Raw genomic sequence first — 21,415 nt, 5'->3', positions numbered from 1 at the left:
AACAGATGGATATTACAGAATAAAGTACCTTTTTCTTTATCTAGACAGGTGGCGGGTGGACTTGAGACAACATCCATCTTGTCTTCAGTCTTCTCCTCCACCTGATCTTTATTATCCTCCATCTTCTCTGTGACGTTCTCCTCTTGCTTCTCTTTCAGCACCTGCCCCTCTCCTGGTGAGGTGCTCTGAGATGACTCTACGACCGACTTTAGCTTGTTGTCTTTTTCTGAAGCGGCTGGGACGGGCTCTTCTTTTTCCTGGGTTTCTGAGCCTGTCTCTGTTTTTAGCAAATCTTTCCGCTTGTTTGGGCCAGATGCTGCATTTTCTTTGCCCGTCTTAGCTGCTGTAAAAAGATGGCATTTACATAACATGAAGCAATATACATCCACTGAGCCATGCTGGAGGCATAGTTTCTGCCTCAACACCACAGATCATTAGCAGCAACATGAGACAATGGGGAATAAACAAACAGACAAGCTAAAAAATAGCCCTTTACCCTCCAGTGCTTTGCGGTAGTTGGCGTTGGTGTTCCCTGGTAGCCTGGTAACAAAGCGATGGACATGGGTCCTACTGACCCAGCTCCAGCCCCCGTACCCCGTCACTCTGTACTCCTCCCCCTTCTGCTTCCACACCTACACACAGAGACAAGCACAGAGGACAACAACTAGAAGTAGGACAAATCTACAGCTTGTCACAAACAATAACACAACATGTATTGAGGAACACAATATTTTTGGCTAATTACATTAATTTTAATTTAATTAATTATATGAATCATATAAAACACATTCAAAGGTCTCTCTATCTGAAGAATGTGTGCGGTCTAAGATACATAGTACGAAACTTAACACGGTCATTATGTCAGAAAAGGGGCTCAGATGTACCTGGTGTTTGATGGGGATGGTGTACTTCACCCTGGTGGCCTGCAGCAGAGGCTCCTCATCCTCCAACTTTTTCTCTCTCTTTTTCACCTTCTCTTTCTCCTCCCGCTCCATGGAAGTCATGCGATGCAGCCTGAGGCGAGAGAGAGAGAGAGAGAGAGAGAGAGAGAGAGAGAGAGAGAGAGAGAGAGAGAGAGAGAGAGAGAGAGAGAGAGAGAGAGAGAGAGAGAGAGAGAGAGAGAAAACAGAGAGGATAAAAATAAAACTGTTAGATAAAAACAGCAAGGTGACTCTGGCTTGTTTAGTCAGCAGCGATCCATTATGTTGTACAATGAGCTTTTTTTCACACCGTGGAAAAGCGTGTGCTACTCAGCATACATTGCTCACACCACTCTGCATTTAAAAGAGGAACAAAAGGCTTCAATGCAGTAGAGTGGTGATGCAAATCATAATTACCGGTAGTCTGCTTTTGCTTTTCCTCCAAAAACAACATCTTATCCTATTAAAAGCAACATGTGTTAGGTGTTATGTGCAAGGTCCATGTGTTAAAGAATGACGGATTTCTGACAGTCACCCCCCCCCCATCATGGTGGTGTCCTTACATGGTGTGTCCAAGGGCATCTTTCCAGACTGGCAACATGACTACAGGTTTGATGGCACACTCCAGAATGGCCAGAGCCAAGGCAAACTCCCGGGCCTTACTGCACATCTGGACAGCTTTGATCCAATTGGTCCTGGAAATACACAGGGAGAATTGGTCCTGGAAATACACAGGGAGAGAAATAAGTCATTGTGTGATGGAATGACATGGCCTCCTTGCATTGCCAATTCCCAACGCATCAGGGATCATCACTACATTTGCTCCACAGAGTAAGGGGGCTGTTAGACAGTAGCCTACCTGTGAGAGGCCCAGTTGGGGTGCATGAAGGGGGCGGGCACGTTGTTCTCCAGCTGGACGATGGTGAGCCTCAGCGTGGAGACGGTCAGCACCTTGGAACCGTGGATGGAGCCGTTCCACTTGAAGTCCCCGGCGGGGGTCAGGCTGAACTTGTGGGAGAGGTGGCGCCGCTTGTCGTGGTCCTCGCGGTGCTGGTGCTTGTTGAGGGCCAGCGTGTTGGTGCTGTACTGGTTGTGGTAGACCCGGTACTTCCCCTCCTGGCCCAGTTTGAAGAAGTTGTTCAGGTTACTCTTCACGGCCAAATCTTTCTTGGCGGCGGCGACCGGGCGGGAGGCTTCACCCTCGGTACAAGAGGGAGACGTCTGAGAGAGAGAGAGAGAGACAGAGAGAGAGAGAGAGAGAGAGAGAGAGAGAGAGAGAGAGAGAGAGAGAGAGAGAGAGAGAGAGAGAGAGAGAGAGAGGGGATAACAGACACAGAGATAAGAGGAGATGACCAACTTCAATGGGATTCTTCAATTTGATGACTGGCTGCGTCAATCGATTTGAGAGGTCCTGGTACATTTGCTGATTAAGCATCAACCTCTGGACAGACCACAGTGAGTCATACACTAGACTACTGGTATCCATTCAATGCTAATACTGCAGAGAAGGCCCCAGGTGAGAGACTAGCCTCTGAATGAACCCTCAGGGCAGCAGGCTGAGTGAGGGACACCTGGTTGGGGTCTCACCTCCTTGCCGTCCCTGGGCGTAGGGCTGCCGTCCCGGGAGCTGCCCTCCTTCAGCGGGCTCGGCCTGCTATCCGGGTTAGGCGGGTGGGTCACTACGCGGTTGGGACCCTGTCCAGACCCCGCCCCTTCGACGTTCACCCTCTCCTTGCCTTCACCTGCAGGTCATGAAACAGATAAGTATCAGGGATCATCGGTTGATAAGAGACAGAGAAACAGAAAGATAGGGAGTCAATGACGACAAACGCAAACACCGACGAAGACACAGTACATGAGAATATATATATAACTTAATTATTTTTATATATAACTTATTAAAGGGCAAACTGCAAACACAACAAAAATATAATGCACAACAACTGACAAATCAACTGGAATAGTCTTTGTTAGCAGAGTAGACCTAATGTTAACAGAATGGACTTATACCCTTTGTCTATCTGTGCAGCGGTAAGGTGAATAATTCTAGCAGTACTGTCCAGACAGTTGTCTTGTTTAGCCATTCAACTAGGCATTATTTATTCAATGGAGAAAGACATGGAACACAATGCAATTGTGATAATAAATGTGTTCTTTGTTACTTCTTTAATTAAATTAAAGTGTACCTTTCTATTATCATACAATATTTCCTTGAACATGTAAACTCTATAATCATACAGTTGTCTTTCTATTAGTTGTCTCTGTCATACTGAACTGTTTGTTATCATCCTGAACTATCTCTGCTGCTCACCTCACCTCAGTTCTGTCTCTGTTGCTCTCCTCTCCTGTTGTCTGTCTCTCTGTTGCTCTCCTCTCCTTGTTGTCTGTCTCTCTGTTGCTCTCCTCTCCTTGTTGTCTGTCTCTCTGTTGCTCTCCTCTCCTTGTTGTCTGTCTCTCTGTTGCTCTCCTCTCCTTGTTGTCTGTCTCTCTGTTGCTCTCCTCTCCTGTTGTCTGTCTCTCTGTTGCTGCTATTTTTTTAAACTTAGCTATTCGGTTGTTAAGTCGCGACGTGTTTCCGGGTCCAAAGTTGGCTGAGGCGCTGTCTTCGAAATGCCGCAATAATAATAATAATAAATTATATTTATATAGCGCTTTTCCGAGGCTCAAATACCCTGACAATATGGGGAAAACGGGAAAGTGCTGTGTCCCTTGTTGTATGAATAGATCCGAGTCTAAAAAACGATTAAACTGTCATTCTACCGCTGTAGTACACTGGTATTCTGATGCAGAGAATTTCTGGTTTAGACCCGGAAATTGCAAAACGTCACGTTTGACGTCAGACAACCGGATATTCAGGGCTCTCAAGTCCACGATGTTTTTTTTTTTACTACCCCTAGTGGTAGTGGCCCTAGGCTGCAGCCTAGGTAAGCCTATAATCTGCGCATGCTCGGGGCGCATTTTTTGCCGAGAAATAGGAGACAGCCAATTGGAGCGCTGCTACAGCTCACGTGTAAGCCAAAAGTATTTGGACTGCCATAGACTGCCATTCGGCCGGCGCCCCGACTCCTCCCCTATGTATTTTCACAGTGAATTTTACACACACACACAGATAACACTGTTTATTTTTTAAGTAACATAAGTAACAAGTAACATAACATAACATACAGTATATATGGGGCTGCGTTGAAAGGTGGGGGCGGCGCCCTAGCGCCCTTTATTGGCCTGCCGCCACTGACTAAGGTGCCTCTTACCTGGCACTGAGGGAGTGGTGGTGGCAGCTGTGACGGGGGTTACAGCAGCGCTGGCCGGGGTGGCGGGGCTTGGGGTGGCGGGGGTAGCGGTAGCAGAGGTCGGGGTGGTGACGGCGGCTGTAGGCGCTGAGGCCGGGGAAATGGGGGTGAAGAGGAAGCGCTGGACCTGGCCGCTGAGCATGGCCGCCTGCATGAGCTGCTGGCCGGGGCCGGGGATGACCGTCACGCCCTGGGGGATGACCTGCAGCTGGCCCGTGGTCTGGCCCTGCCCCTGGATCACCACCGTCAGACCCTGGTTCCCTCCCTAGAACCAACACACACCGTCAGCGTTAAAGAGCGGGACACAAACCCAGACATACCGTACCCATCTCACACTACCCTGCTGTATTGGACCAGGCTATACTGATCCAAGCTGTACTGAACCAGACTATACTGAACCAAGCTGTACTGAACCAGGCTATACTGAACCAAGCTATACTTAACCAAGCTGTACTGAACCAGGCTATACTGAACCAAGCTATACTGAACCAAGCTGTACTGAACCAAGCTGTGCTGAACCAAGCTATACTGGACCAAGCTGTACTGAACCAAGCTATACTAAACCAAGCTGTACTGAACCAGGCTATACTGAACCAAACTGTGCTGAACCAAACTGTACTGGACCAGGCTGTACTGAACCAGGCTGTACTGATCCAAGCTATACTGGACCAGGCTATACTGAACAAACTGTGCTGAACCAAGCTGTACTGAACCAGGCTGTACTGAACCAAGCTGTACTGAACCGAGCTGTACTGAACCAAGCTGTACTGAACCAAGCTGTACTGAACCAGGCTATACTGAACCAGGCTATACTGAACCAAGCTATACTGAACCAAGCTGTACTGAACCAGGCTATACTGAACCAGGCTATACTGAACCAGGCTATACTGAACCAGGCTATACTGTACTGAACTATGCTGTGCTGCTGTGCTGTGTTACGGCCAAGCTCCACCATGGCCATCGAGCGTTGCGTCAAATGTGCGTTGCGTCCGAAATTGGGATCAAATGCATTGTAATCAATGAAATGTGCTCCACTTGCTGCGTTGCGTCAGCGTTGCGTTGCGTCCGATGGCTGCGTCAAAAGTAGACATTCAAAAAAGTTTGATTTTTGACGGTGGACGCAGACGTCACAATGAGACCAATTGACAATTGACCAATGACAGTGGAGCTAGAGTAGAACGTTGACGTTGACGCAACGCAGTAGGTGGAGCTTGGACAACGGGAAGTTGACGCAACGCCGATGGCGAGTTGACGCAACGCAGCAGGTGGAGCTTGGCCTTTAGACGTCCACCACAGTTGCCAGAACTGTGCCAGAGAGGACGATGGGAAAAGAAAACATCCATGCCAGCACAGTACCGTTTGGGTCCACGTCGGCCCGATGGTGAGAAAGAGGTTACAGACATAGATAGAACACAGCTACAGTGAGAGGGGGGGCAGTCAGTGAGCCAGAACACAAAACTAAGACAAATCACACAATCCACGGGAAAAGGGAGAGATTGTAGAAACACCAGCCCCAGATCTACCCAGGTGATGATGAACTTGCTAACCTTTTGTCTGTGCATAGAGTTTCCTGGCTGCTGAGTGAAGTTTCAAGAGAAAACGATAAATGTATGGGCTGTTATGAGGCAGACATACAATAAAGAACGGCATGGCATAGTAGCATATGCTAACACCATCACCATAACTACCAGCACCGTCATCAAAGAGACGTTTGGGTGAGTCAGTCAATTGAAAACACTGATTGAATAATCTGACAGAGAAGCAACCTCTACCGAATCAAGAGGAGCTCTGTGTGTGTGTGTGAGAGAGAGAGAGAGAGAGAGAGAGAGAGAGAGAGAGAGAGAGTGAGAGAGTGAGAGAGAGAGAGAGCACCCTCACCTGTGCTCCCTGCGTTAGCTGGCCTTGCTGTGGTCGTGGACCCTGGGGGGTGGGCGGGGCCGGGGACTGCCCTGGGGCTGGGGGGGCAGCGCGGGGGGGAGGCATGGCCCCCACCAGCCTCTGTCCTGCAGTGGTCTGCATGGGACTGGCACTAGAGACGGCCGTGGACACAGGCTGGCCCCGGATGATCTGAGTCACCACCTGCTGGGACTGGCCTGGAGAGGAGAGACAGGATCAACAAGAAATTGTAAAATGATAAATGGACTGCACTTATATTAGCGCCTTTATCCAAAGCGCTTTACGACGGCCTCTCATTCACCCATTCACACATACATTCACACAGCAATGGAGGCAAGCTACCATGCAAGGCGCCGGCCCGCTCACTGGGAGCAATTTGGGGTTCAGTGTCTTGCACAAGGACACTTCGACATGTGGCCAGCCGGGGCTCAAACCGCCGATCTGCCAACCTTGCGATCATTAGACGGCGTAATGTAGGTATAAATGTAGGTATAATCAACATGTTTCTAGTTCAAATTTGACACCAACAAGCAAGCCACGTGAAATGAGGGTAGAAAACAAAAGCAGCATTTATTAGGCCGAATCGATATTTGCTCTACGTATAATTTAATATAGTTTAATAAAGTTTGCGTTTTCATAGCAGCGGTCCACCAACGCCCATGCTGATTGGGAGAGTCATGCAGCCACGGGGGGTTGGGACGAGGGAGGGACAGACCGCAGAGAAGAGAGGGAGACCTACTGGCTGGGAGAATACCTTGTTGTACCACCAGGGGGGTTCTGACATGTCTAACGTTACAAGCTGATTTGTGCATGACATCCGCGCATTGACATATTTCCATGTCTGATGTCTAATGTCTGATGTACTAATGTCATTTCAATGCATTATAGACCTTTTCTTTACACGCTTCGCGCACTAGGTGGGCCGTGAATACTGTAGAGATTTGTAAAGTGGGCCGTGAGTCCAAAAAGGTTGGGAACCGCTGCATTAGACTATCAAAGCAGGACACCGGTCCGGAGCACTCATATCTGCGCGTTTGTCAAACGGCGACAGTCCCTGTTCCTCTGCCCGGCGTCAGTCCAATGGAATCGTCAAGCACAGCCTTCCCCATATAAATACATCGGTGCGCGATTACAGAGATGTACAATCATGTTTATTTAAAAATAAATTGTGGTGTTTGACAGCGGATGATGGTAGACATATTTAATGTAAAGTTATCTATCTAAAGTTATCTATCCACAGGCTGATATGTGCATGATAGGCGCAAATTCCCCCCCCCCCCCCCCCCCTGGTGGTATATGACGCTATCTGTATTGCGGCACTTATTATACCAAAACAACTCGCAATCTAATCCGAGCAGTTGTTATTATGTAATATTATCGATGGATGTGCCATCGATTAACATAGTTAATTAATGCAGTGGACAGCTGTTTCTCCAGCGTTCCTGTCACATCGGATTTCGTAACGCCATAAAAATATATCTGTGCTGTTATATATATATATAAATTACATGTTATAAGGCTGATCTGCGCATGATAGTGCTGCATTTTGACATATTTCATGTTTCCGCCCGTTGATGGTATATGACGCTATAGTCAGTCCCAATGGTCCAAAAGTCAAGCGCTTCGTAACACAGACGGGGTGAATTTTATGAATAAAAGTGAAAGTTCTGTCACAAAACGCCGTTACGTATCCTCACACATTTTTAAGTGGGTATACGGAAGTCCTTGCCCTTTCCTAGTGGGTATACTACACCACTGGAGCACAGGTTTCATACAGGTTAGAGCTTATTCTGTCATGGTCTGATAATGAAGCATTGTTCTTTTTTATTTGATGACTTGTTTGATCGATTGATAGCGTTCAAGTTCATTCAAGTTGTGAATGAATCGCGAGCGTCAATGCTTTTCTACGATACTACGTGTAATGTCACTTGGACATAGAATAATAAGACACTTGAGTCTGGGTTCAACAAAGGTATAACCAGTTTACTTCGGTTCTCTCGACACCTGTCAGTGTTAGGGATTTGTATTAAATACTGTGTGTTCATTTAAATAATATGTGACTGGGATCAGTTGAAGTCTCACAGAGTCATGGAAGAGAGGCTCTGCTTTTGAGCGACGTGGGGGGAAGGGGCTCCTGACTGGGAGAGGGTGTTGTGGTTCAAACCGCCTGTAGATTGCTTATTTTTACCTATGTACTAACAACCATTTTGTACCTGCTGTTATGATATCCTATTTTCCTATACTCATTTTATACTATCATAACTAATGATTAATGATAAGTCTATTCTTCAATATTGTATTTTAAACTTGTTAATCGAATCCCAAGTCATGGGAGACTGTGGGCCTGGCAACAGTGATGTTTACACAAGCGATCCTGATAAGGACATAGAACTTACAGACCTGAATGTGTGTGTGTCTAACGTCGTGCTAGGCTGTTCAGGACACCGTTGCAGACAGAGTGTCCAAACACTCCCACCATGACAAACGACCGGGGGGTCAGAAGAAGAAGATAACACACTCGCACGGACACCGAAAGGAGTCGAACGCCACATTCAGACATAAAACAGACGTTTACCATAAAACCTACCAGAGAGGGACAGCCCAGCCCAAAATGTTAAGAAAAATAGATAAAGACTGTGGTCCCAGGCGAAGGGGGGCTCTTCTCCGGTGAAACTTCTGCAGTTAACCAGCTTATCCTGGTCTGCGGAGGTGAAGCTAGATAAGACCCCTTTCCATGGAATGAAATGCTATTGTATGCTGATATTATTGTTTGCAGATGTGCTCGAATAAATATTCTCTTAAAGAACAGTTCAGTAGTGGTGCCGAATATTTGATTGGATCATTTTATCTTAGAAGTTATAACAAGGACGTCTCGTTGAGATTAAACGGACTCGCTTGTAAGTGACGACTCAATTAAATCAATTCTGGAGAAGTTGATCACCTTACAAAATTGGTGACCCCGACGTGATTTTCAACGGGATGCAAGGAGGAGTGGGCGAGGCTGGATTCGGACTGAGCACTTCCACGGTACCAAGACAAAAGAGGTGAGCAGAGCCATTTAATGAAATCTGCTTAGGTAGACAATAGTGTTTTAGGTGGAAAGTGCTGGGTCTGAATCGTGTGTCATACCCATTCTGATCTGTGTTTTTGAAGATCCGTCACAAAGTAAGTGAATCATTAATTAAAATGACATTCTATACATTATTGAACACCACTGTCTGATATAAGCACATCTTGTATTAACGTGTAATAGGCCCGCCGAGGTCTAAGGAAGGGACAGTAGCTAAGTCCTGGATATAAAGGGGTAACCAGCCCCCATAGACCCGCCGAGGTCTAAGGAAAGGACACTATAGTCCTGGATATTAAGGCAGGGACACCGTTCTGGATACTAAGGAAAGGACACTATTGTCCTGGATAAAAATGGGTAACCAGCCCTCAGGAAAGGACACTATTGTCCTGGATAAAAAGGGGTAACCAGCCCCCAGGAAAGGACGGTGTCCCGGAGGTTGAAATACCTTGCAAACCAAGTGAGGAGTGAGGTCATTGCGACTAGGGTAGCGTCTACAGGACTGCAGTCAGATAGAGGTCCTATTTAGCGTGCCTCCTCTCACAGCGGGCGCTTAAACAATTGTGACGTTAGGATTATAAGGTTCTATCTTCATTTTAGTCAAAATTGGGTCTTTTACACAATCTGATCCATTAAGTGGTTTATTAATGTGTGGTGTTATTTTTAAATGTTGGCATTTTGAGTTAGTAATTCATAAAATACAAAGGTTCCATCTCACAAAACATAATGGAATGTAAAAACTTTGACGCTCAGTGTCTCTGAACTACCCTAAACGGAGATAGAACCTTATAATTGTAAACTCATGCAAAGGTGTTACGTAATATTGTATGTAAACCATAGTTGGAATTGTTATTATTATTGTAATTACTACTATTAAAAGGGATAGTTGAGTGAAGCGCCCTGGAGCAACTGGGGGGTGTCCATCGGCGTCGCTGGGGGAGAGTCCGGGTTTGGTCTGACGGGTCTCGCGAGAGTTCCTAAAAATATCCAGGCATATTCTGGGTCTCGCGGGAGTTGTCGGAGGTGGGCCGGGTTTTTTCCTTTGGCTGCGTTGATGGGGTGCCCCCCTGGTTTTGATTTAGATTGATTGAAAACTTTATTAGAAGATTTGCAGAAGTAGGTACATGAAAGTACGTAATACATACAAGGTCAACTAACAGGATAAAAACCCAAGAAAGCCACTGGCTTATTTCAATTGGGGTCCTTGATTCTAGACTGAGTGCTCCCTGGCTTGACATCGCTCAAATATCACTTGCAAACGTTGTAAAATAATGTTATGCCTCGTTCAAGGTGTTTAAAGAAGCGTTGTGCTGCGGGGGTGATCCAACCATTGAAGCGCAGACAGCAGGAGAAAAAGCTCACAAGGAGTGTCTCTGTTGACACGTGGTGATTTGTGTCTAGCCGTCTAGTTAAAAGCAGTATTTTTTGATGTGTTTGATTAAATGTTGGTTACTTGTTTAGTTTGTTTAGTATTGGTTGGCAATAGTAATATTGATGATAAGGGTGGCAGCATAGCCACACGATACAGTGAACCTTCAGTAGAATGGCTATCTAGATGAGCAAGTAATGCAGAACACATAAGATGAACACATCAAGGACCGACAAGATAGATACACACAGATAAGATATACCATAAGATATAATATGAGACCTTAATTAATTCAAAAAAAACAAACAAACAAGCAAACAAAGACAAATACAAAGGAATAAGAAAAATAAATACATGAACTATTGCATTTAATTGTTAATACATTTACAAAAAAAAAAAAAAAAAAAAAAGTTTCGCTTTGTCATTCTGACTCTGTGTTGTGTGTTAGAAGGATGGCACATTTTATTGAATCCATTTTTAAAAAGTGAAAGGCTCTGAATACTACCAAAGGCATTATTATTATTAATATTATTTTATTTTTTCCTTTCTTTCTTTATTTTTATTTTTATTTTTCTCTTTAGGACACAGCATTAAGACACAGCACTAAGACACAGCATTAAGACACCCAAGGGGTATAGTAAAGAAACAATATGACCATGAAAGAGACTCCACAGTGGTGGCTTCAGGCCCTGAAGGAAATGCATAAAAGGACAGACCATGACGGAAGAGAGCAAGAGGAAAAGAAGATGGTGAAAGCAGTAGCTAAATGGAAGAAGGCAGGTCTGTTCCCCCCAGAAGGGCCACCCACCCCAGAGCAAAGACTGGCGATCATTGAAAAGGCCATAGAAAAATCAAAAGAGAAGGAGAGTGCTGCCGTAGGCAAGGGAAGGTGGTCTGAAGCACGACGAGAGGCAAAGAAGGCGGAGGAAAAGGAGGTGAGAACAAGACGAGTGGTCGGATGGCTCAGAGGAGCAGAACACTCTCAACGCCAAGCCAAACAGACAGTCGAAGCACAGGCGGGGGAGAAAGGCACAGACACTGTGGCTCCGACAGCCGTCGTGCCCATGGAGACGGCCACGGTCGCTGTGGTTCCTCCAAGAGAACTGTATCCCCTGTCCGCATTGCTACAAGCAGCGAGGTGGGGGTTGGAGGCAGAAAAACACCTCCTCCCCCTAAAAAGCACCTGGCCCCTGGAGGTACGTAAGGGACTGAGCTCAACCCCTCCCCCATATGCCTGGGATGTGAACCCTTTGAAACCTACCAAAGAATACCTGACAGGGCCAACCCCCATACAGGCACCAGTCTTTGACATTATGAGTGGGACAGTGGAAGTGCAAGCGCGACCAGAAGAGGCGCACAACACTCTCCACTCTACCCGGGATCACAGCCCTGGAAGACAATGTGACGACCTGCCATGGAGTACGTTAGGATCGATGGCCCTTCCAAGAGCATCGCCATGCACCATCGGCACGCCCCACGGAGGAAACGGCCCACCAGGGAGAAGTGAGTTGCAGAAACAAATACAACAGGGCCACCAAGAGATGGAGGACATACAAAAACAGCTGGCTGATCAACTGGAAGAACTGACTGTGCAAATAAAAGAAGACGACTTGCGCAGAAGGCACTCCGAACGGAGCCAAGAGGAATGGAAGGAGGGAGAGAAGAAAAAGAAACGCCGAAAGAAGAAGGCGAGCAGGGGGAAACAAGGACTCACGCTGAGACTCAGGGGCGAGTTTAAAAGGGCAGGGGTGACAGAAGGAGAAGAGGAAGAAGGCAGCGGGTGGGAAACCAATAGCTGCAGCGGTGAGTCAGACACAGAAGAGGAGTGGGCAAGCGAGGCACGAGCACGGACCCCACTCCCCAGAAGATCCACACGAGTCAAGAAACATCCACAGCGGTTCCTTCAGACGTGTGATATGAAAACAAGAGGCATGCCCCCTGCCACAGAGAAAGAGCAGCGACCAGGCATGTTCCCTTTGGTTGCCGTAGCAGGAGGAGGATTACTTTACCAACCATGGGGACATCGGGACATGGAGGCTCTCAAGAACAGCCTCCCCTCCCTCCCCAGAGGGGCCGCCCCGTGGATACGAGCGTTTGAGGCCCGAACCATGGCAGATAGGGTGGCCTGGGGGGATGTGAAGGCCCTCATTGCCTCTACGGAGGGACAAGGAAAATGGAACCAGGTGGAAGCCCTGGTGGGACTGGGAAATATCCCCGGGGAAACACCACTGAACCAACACAGGACGGCCCTGTGGACCGTGCTCAGGACACTGTGGCCCCACACCCCGGATACAGCAGCCATGACAGGGATAAAGCGGAAGCCGGACGAAGACATCCATAAGTTCATCAAGAGGGCCGCTGAGGCATGGGAGGAAGGAACTGGGGCCAGATATGATCACAGCCAAGCGACGGAAATGTTGTTCCGAGCAGAGGTGGGCCGAGGCCTAGGCAAAACAATCCAAGAAAGGCTGAGCTCGGTAGTAGGCCTGGGCTCTATGGAAGAGAGCCTATGGATACAAAATCTCACTCATCATACCAACCAGGAAGAGAGACACACCGACGAGGCCGAGGAGAAACAGGCCGTGCAGCGTGAGAGGTTGTTGAAACTGCAGGTAGCCGAAGCTGACGCTGTGGCTACGGCAAGGAAGAAGGAAGCTAAGGAAGCCAAGATATTGGTCCAGCTCGAAGAGGTGCCGCAGGCCTCTACAGCACCACAGCCCCCGGCTCAGTACCAATCCTTCCCCGAATATCAACAGAGAGGCGGAGGGAGAGGACGTGGGCGAGAAGGCCGCGGGAGAGGCCGTGGAGGACCAAGAGCACCAGGAGCAGGTGCCTGCCACACATGTGGAGGAACAGGACACTGGAGGAATGAATGCCCTAACCAAGGGGGCCAACAGCAGTCATGGGGACCAACGCAACAGCAGCAATGGCAGCCCCAGCAGTTTCAACCCCCCACACAGCAACAGTGGGGGGGCCCGATGCCAGGCCAACCGGCACCAACCATGATGGCCCCCATGATGAATCAACCACAAGGAGGGGCTCCTTATGGTCAAAGCCTATAGGGATGCCCGGGAGGCGAAAGAGGAACCTACCACTTCCACCCGAACGAAGAACCAATGATTGAAATACTGGTGGGAGGAGAGAAAAAACAGTTCATGGTAGATACTGGAGCGGCAGCGTCCACCATGAGAAACCACAAGGGTAGAGTTCCTCCTCTGTCGGAAAATCTGGCCATGACGACAGTAGGCTACTCCGGGCAGGCACAGACACAGAAATACACAGTCCCCCTAGAAACAGAAATAGGCCACCAGAAATTGTCACACAACTACCTGTTCGCTCCCCAATGCCCCGTAAACTTAATGGGGAGGGACCTGCTATGTAAATTGAACGCGGAGGTAACTTGTGGACCAGACGGATTAACAGTAACACTTCCCGGCGGCAGGAAAGTCACCGGGGAAGCCCCATGCAGAATACTAATGATGAGAGAGGAACCAGGAGCCACCGCCCAGACCACGGCTGTGTTCTGGGCTCGACTACTCTCGGAAAACACTGAGGGAGTAACTAAGACCTATCATCAATGGAAGACATGGATACAACAGCTAAGGCCCTATGGGCCTCCCCTAGACCCTCTTCATTGCACTTTTAACTACATCAGAGAACCAGATGAGTCCTATGAAGAAGCCTGGGAAACCCGAAAAGAAGGAAAGAAGAGCGTGCTAAGGGCTACAGACATCATTGTGGGGCCAGAAGGGGTAGCAGCGGGATGCACCCCCACGGATGAGCAGCACCAGTGGTACGCCCTCCAAGCTGAGAGCGCGCCGCACATAACCCTGGCCATCACTCACGGTGGAGTAGCAAAGGAATTGGGACCCATGATGAAAAGAGCACAAGCCCAGGAATGGAGGTCGACTGTAAACCCCCTCCTCTGGCGAAGCAAGGACCTGACGATGTGGAGAATAGGGAATTGTACAGACGAAAACACCGTCTGGGAGAGACAAGATCTCGAAAGAGACCATGGCCGAGAGAATGACAATCATCAGGACTGGGATGGGATGATGAACAGAATAAACCCAAGACTTTGGTCCAAGGGAGACCATGATGTGGGTCTGGTGCCCCATCACCAGATCGAAGTAAAATTAAAAGAAGGCCAAGCAGTGATCTGGCAGCCACAATACAATATCTCCCCAGCGGCCACCCAAGGAATATCAGAAACCATTGGAGGACTGACTGCAACGGGGGTGTTGCGGCCCAGCTGCTCCCCGTGGAACACACCAATACTACCAGTAAAGAAACCTAACGGGACCTGGAGGATGGTCCATGATCTCAGAAGAATAAATGACGCAGTGGCAGGCCATGACATCGCCGTCCCAAACCCGTACGTTGCATTGAATTGCCTGACCCCCAAACAAGTCAGATTCACAGTCATAGACCTGGCTAATGCTTTCTTTTGCCTGCCTCTGCACCCAAACAGTCAAGAAATATTTGGGTTCTCCTACAAAGGGTCCAAATATACATACAATCGTTTGCCTCAGGGCTACAAGCAGAGCCCTGGCCTGTTCAATAAGGCACTAAAAGAAGATCTACAAGGCATCACTCTCCCAGAAGGAACCACAGTAATTCAATACGTGGACGACATTTTGATAGCAAGTGAAAATGCACAGGACTGCCTGATGGCCTCAGAAACCGTGCTGAGAACAGTAGAAGAGGCAGGATACAAAGTCAAGAAAGAAAAGGTACAAGGCTGCCGGAGAAAAGTAATCTTCCTCGGACGAGTGATAGCAGCAAACACGAAGCAAGTGGTGGAATCCCAAAGATCAGCAGCGTTGACTTACCCCAAGCCTGTGACGGTGAAAGACATGTTGGGATTCTTAGGGCTGACAGGCTACAGCAGACAATACATACCTCATTATGTGGAGACTGGAGCGGCATTAAGAGACATAGTGGCGACAGCAGGCCACCGAAACCTAAAAGCAACATTGGATTGGAACATCGCCGCTGAGGAAGCATTCATAAACATGAAGCAGGCCTTGGCACAGGCTGAACAGTTGGCAGTACCAAATTATGAAGAACCTTTTCACTTAGATGTAGGAGAGAATAAAGGAGTGATAAATGCAGTACTATTTCAGAAAAGACCAGAAGGAAGGGCAGTGTTACTCTATCACAGCAGCAGACTGGACAGTGTAGGAATGGGACAGACTACTTGTACACGACACCTGATAGCAATAAGTACGGCCCTAGAAAAGACAGCATCAATGACTATGTGTCACCCCATAATAGTCCACACCAACCATGGTGTGGTGGCATTTTTAGAATCAAAGGCCTTCTCTCTATCCAGCTCGAGAGAAGGAAAGCTAGAACGAATACTGACTCAACCACATGTCACATATACGTCACTAGGGGTGAATATGGCAGAAGGACTCCCCGCAAATAGTGTAACACATTTGTGAGTTGAGAGCAAGAAAAGAACACAAGATACGACCTGACTTAGAAGCACAGGCAAATTCATGTGCTGAACTGACACTGTATTGTGATGGATGTTGTTATAGAGGCCCGGATGGTAATATTGCGTCGTTTGCAGTAGTGGAAAGAATGGTCAATGGCTCTTACAACACGGTAGTCAGTGGAATAATTCCGCAGCCTGCGTCAGCCCAAAAAGCAGAAGTAGTGGGGCTCACGAAAGCACTGCGCCATGCTAAAGGACGCCGTGTCAATATTTACACTGACTCAGCATATGCCCATGGGGCATTAATGATGGATGGCCCCCAATGGGTCAGGAGAGGATGGGTGACCTCGAATGGTGACCCAGTCAAACATGAGATGGCGCTAAAAAATTTAATGGCAGCAGTACAGATGCCATTCCAGGTGTCGGTTATAAAGTGCAAGGGGCACTCGAAAGCCGACACAGACGAAGCCAAAGGAAATGATGCTGCAGATGCAGCCGCTAAATTAACGGGGGGATATGTCCCCAGAGAACACCAGCTGGTTTCAATCCAGCTAGACAAACCTAAATGCTCTGTGCAGACTATAGAGGAAATACAGGGGGCCGCCTCCCCCCAAGAAAAATCAGTGTGGGTAAAAAGGGGGGCGACGCAAGGCGGGTCCTCTGACAAGGGCTACGGGTTGTGGAGAGCGCATGACGGAAGACTAGTGGCCCCTGCAGGCCTAATGAATATGCTGATAGCTGAAGCTCACGGTCCCACTCATGGGTCGGTGCGAGACACTTGGGCACTGATAATGAGAGATTGGTGGACCCCTTATGGTTTGGAGATGGTTAAGAATTTCATCTCAGACTGTGATGTGTGCAACAAGCACAACCCGAAAACAGTACTTAAATGCCCAATGGGCACATATCCAGTGCCTCCCTGCCCATTTCGAGAGATATGTATTGACTTCACGGACATGGGATTAGACAATAGAGTACAAGGCAAAAGATACTTGTTGGTGGTGATTGATAGATTTTCAAGGTGGCCTGAAGCATATCCGTGTAAACGGGAGGATGCTGCGTCTGTAATAAAGTGCCTCTTACAGGATTTCATACCACGGTTTGACTTCCCTACAATGATACACTCTGATAATGGGTCACATTTTAAAAATGTCCATATGGCTGCAATTGAGACAGCAATGGGGATTAAGCATCGATTTGGTTCAGTCTATCACCCCCAGTCACAGGGGCTGGTTGAAAGGGCTAACCAATCTATTAAAAGAAAGCTTGCTAAAACCTGTGCCTCGACAGGACTGTCGTGGGTGGGGGCATTGCCCATGGTGTTGATGGCAATGAGAAATAAGACCAATTCAGTGACTCATTTGACACCCCATGAGATCATAACTGGTAGACCGATGTTGGTGCCGACAGGCATGATACAGAGACAGAGGGAGGTGGGCCCAGGATTGGACCTCCTCTCCATGGAAATGAATGTATATGTCAGGGCTCTAACTAATCTAAATCGAGTATTGTCTTCACAGGTACTGAATGCAGCGGAGAAAGCAGACAACGGCAAAAAACAGACTCCTATTCTAGACCCAGGCGACTGGGTAAGAATCAGAGTCCACAAAAGGAAGTGGAACGAGCCACGGTGGACAGGACCGTGGGAGGTAGTATTGACCACCTCACACGCAGTCAAGGTCAAAGGTAAACCGGGTGCAGATTGGCATCACCTGTCACACTGCACCAAAGCAGACCCACCACATAGAACTTTGGCTGAAATCAGAGAACGCCTAGAGAATGTGTAAAATGTCCAAATTCCTGGCGATTCTGTCGGCATGCACCCTCCTTTCAATGGTGATGTTTACTGGGGTCCCAGGGGGGGGTTTGGGTTCCGACGAAGCATTTCATGACTTAGCCTCTAATAATGTTTGGTACAACTGGGTAAACTACACAATGTCCACCATCTCTAGGGAGACATGTGTAGTCTGCTTGAAACAACCTAGAGATACTAGACTGTTTCCCTCCCCCTACAAACCTGATAATTGTTCAAGTTATAGAATAGGGATGGGACGAGGGGGAAAACGAATAGCTGATAGTGACGAGTTCTCAATTGACATTGGTAGAGGGGGGATATACTGTATGTACGACTGCAATTTGTTGATGGGCCTACCTGTCAGCCACTCTCTCTCTAGGAAAAACTGCCCCGGTATGACTAGCACTAAAGGCCCCATGATATATGAGGGACATCAGGCTTTACACTTAAAAAAAGCCTACGACTGCCTTAACAGGACGGGCAAGGGGGGCGATGTGGGACGCCTTAATGCTACGCGCTTCTGTAGGACTTTGTGCCAGAGCGGTAACAGCACTACTTGTACTTTTAATGGCTATGGTATTCCGACTGGTCAGGTGACAGGGAATCAGACACAACCTGTAGCAGACATGTTTTGGAAATGTGGGGGTTCACAGCTGTATAGATATCTGCCTTTAGATTGGCAGGGATTATGTACACGCGTGGTAATGGTTGTTAAGATGGAGATACTAGATAGCAGTACTTTTATGGCCTCCACATCTCCCAATACTGCTAGACACAAACGCGACGCTCCTAAAGGGTCATATGACACTCAGGTATACATTGATGCGGTAGGCGTGCCACGCGGTGTTCCTAACGAATACAAGGCCCGCGATCAGATTGCCGCCGGTTTTGAGTCAGTCGTGTGCTGGTGGTGCACTATTAATAAAAATGTAGACTGGATAAATTACATATACTATAACCAACAGAGATTTATTAACTTTACTGAGGATGCTATTACAGGACTCGCGGCACAGTTAGATGCAACCACTCTTACCGCTTATCAAAACAGGATTGCGCTTGATTTTCTGCTAGCCTCATCAGGAGGTGTATGCACTATGTTTGGTGACACTTGCTGCACGGTCATACCCAACAACACCGCTCCTGATGGCTCCGTCACAAGAGCACTGGAGGGTCTGCGTATGCTCCGTGCAGAGGTGTATGCAAACTCAGGAGTTAGCAATGTCATTGGTGACTGGTTCGACTCCGTTTTTGGTAAATGGAAAAATCTGGCTGTGTCTATGCTCACTGCCCTCCTCATCTCTGCCACGGTGTTGATCCTGTTTGGCTGCTGTATTATCCCTTGCATTAGGGGCCTGGCCCAGCGACTGATTACTACAGCCCTAACCAAAATTGATGCTGGAACACAGAGACAATTACAAATGATTATTGCTGAACAGCAGCAGTCGCTGTTAGAGAGGGAGGAGATCATGTATCGTGACGTAGGGGTTGAAGAGATGTTGTGATTATGGAGGTTTGTGATGGAATGGTGTAAATAAAGGCATTTGCGGTCTGTCTTAGACCCATCTCACCACGTCCGGCTACAAATTCTCTGTGATGGTCATAATTTTGTTTATGACCAAGGGGGGATTTGTTAGGGATTTGTATTAAATACTGTGTGTTCATTTAAATAATATGTGACTGGGATCAGTTGAAGTCTCACAGAGTCATGGAAGAGAGGCTCTGCTTTTGAGCGACGTGGGGGGAAGGGGCTCCTGACTGGGAGAGGGTGTTGTGGTTCAAACCGCCTGTAGATTGCTTATTTTTACCTATGTACTAACAACCATTTTGTACCTGCTGTTATGATATCCTATTTTCCTATACTCATTTTATACTATCATAACTAATGATTAATGATAAGTCTATTCTTCAATAATGTATTTTAAACTTGTTAATCGAATCCCAAGTCATGGGAGACTGTGGGCCTGGCAACAGTGATGTTTACACAAGCGATCCTGATAAGGACATAGAACTTACAGACCTGAATGTGTGTGTGTCTAACGTCGTGCTAGGCTGTTCAGGACACCGTTGCAGACAGAGTGTCCAAACACTCCCACCATGACAAACGGCCGGGGGGTCAGAAGAAGAAGATAACACACTCGCACGGACACCGAAAGGAGTCGAACGCCACATTCAGACATAAAACAGACGTTTACCATAAAACCTACCAGAGAGGGACAGCCCAGCCCAAAATGTTAAGAAAAATAGATAAAGACTGTGGTCCCAGGCGAAGGGGGGCTCTTCTCCGGTGAAACTTCTGCAGTTAACCAGCTTATCCTGGTCTGCGGAGGTGAAGCTAGATAAGACCCCTTTCCATGGAATGAAATGCTATTGTATGCTGATATTATTGTTTGCAGATGTGCTCGAATAAATATTCTCTTAAAGAACAGTTCAGTAGTGGTGCCGAATATTTGATTGGATCATTTTATCTTAGAAGTTATAACAAGGACGTCTCGTTGAGATTAAACGGACTCGCTTGTAAGTGACGACTCAATTAAATCAATTCTGGAGAAGTTGATCACCTTACATCAGTCACCTTCTGGTATATCACGAACTCTCTCTAAGGCGCATGCGCTGTCCTGACTATGAATTAACCCATTCATTACACTACGGATGACGTCGTGAAGGGTTGTCCCATTTCCCCCGAGGAACCACTACGGCTATGGCTCCAAAACGAGTGACTCCAAAACGAGTGACTCCAAAACGAGTGACTCCAAAACGAGTGACTCCAAAACGAGTGACTCCAAAACGAGTGACTCCAAAACGAGCCGAAGTGGTAAAAAAGAGAATCGGGATTGGGCCTGTGTCTCATGGGGGTTCCATTTCCACGGTGGTGACATAGCTCATCCATGAACCGTTACGTGGGGGGGTAGACCTTAACGAACGCACGGCGAGACCCTCCATCCATACCTCCTTGCGTGGTCGGCATGTTGACCGTGACAATCTTGCTGTTAGGCGGCAGCGGTAGCTTGACGGTGATGACCTTGGTCGCCATGGTCACCTGGCCGGCAGCGATCTGGAACGTTTGCCCAGAGGTGGTGACGCTGCTGGCCATGGTGGCCACCACGCCGGTGGAGGCTGCAACACACACACGTGACCTGCAGTCACACCCAGACCAGCGGGCAACCACAACAGCTACCGTCTATAGCAGTGGTGTCCACTGGGTTGGTTTTAGCAGCGTTGATATACAGTATAATCAAGGCCATTTGCTTGAATTTTGGGGCATTTATTGACCTAAAGGTTGACACTCCACATTGACAGTTTGGGAGTCTTGTTATTGTTAAGGTTTATAGGGAATTCACCTTTCCCTGATTATCAGAATTACTCTGGGAGATAAGAGTGGATACCACCGGCCAAAAAGGCACTCTGACAAAACTTAAATATATCTATTGTAATATGGTATAGCGACAAAAATGAAAAAACGAAAGCCATGCTGATGGTTGACATAGATGGTTACATTCACTAGGAGTGAAGATCCAATTAACCATTCAAAAGAACAAAAAATGGGGATTGAAAGAGCCATCAACTCCACTCATGATCCTTTTCCCACAGCGCTTTCACATCACATCAACGACAGGGAAACTTCATCAGACACACAC

At 47.6% G+C, this 21,415-nt stretch overlaps 1 protein-coding gene across 1 annotated transcript in view; it reads right to left on the bottom strand.

The window, feature by feature from the left end:
- Positions 1-21,415, bottom strand: part of LOC308150254 (uncharacterized protein) — a gene marked incomplete at both ends in the record, with an annotated part of 95,890 nt that overhangs the window by 32,158 nt on the left and 42,317 nt on the right. The window contains 12 exon segments of the mRNA XM_080523105.1: positions 102-343; positions 497-632; positions 885-1,014; positions 1,484-1,615; positions 1,780-2,120; positions 2,508-2,662; positions 4,172-4,475; positions 6,089-6,303; positions 6,846-6,905; positions 12,781-12,900; positions 13,100-13,375; positions 20,727-20,894. Coding sequence (XP_080379231.1) covers positions 102-343; positions 497-632; positions 885-1,014; positions 1,484-1,615; positions 1,780-2,120; positions 2,508-2,662; positions 4,172-4,475; positions 6,089-6,303; positions 6,846-6,905; positions 12,781-12,900; positions 13,100-13,375; positions 20,727-20,894 — 2,279 coding nt within the window.

The sequence above is a fragment of the Nansenia antarctica genome, assembly GCF_963989245.1.
Source record: "Nansenia antarctica genome assembly, chromosome: 2".
Taxonomy (NCBI): Eukaryota; Metazoa; Chordata; class Actinopteri; order Argentiniformes; family Microstomatidae; genus Nansenia; species Nansenia antarctica.
This window is presented reverse-complemented; position numbering and strand designations above follow the sequence as displayed.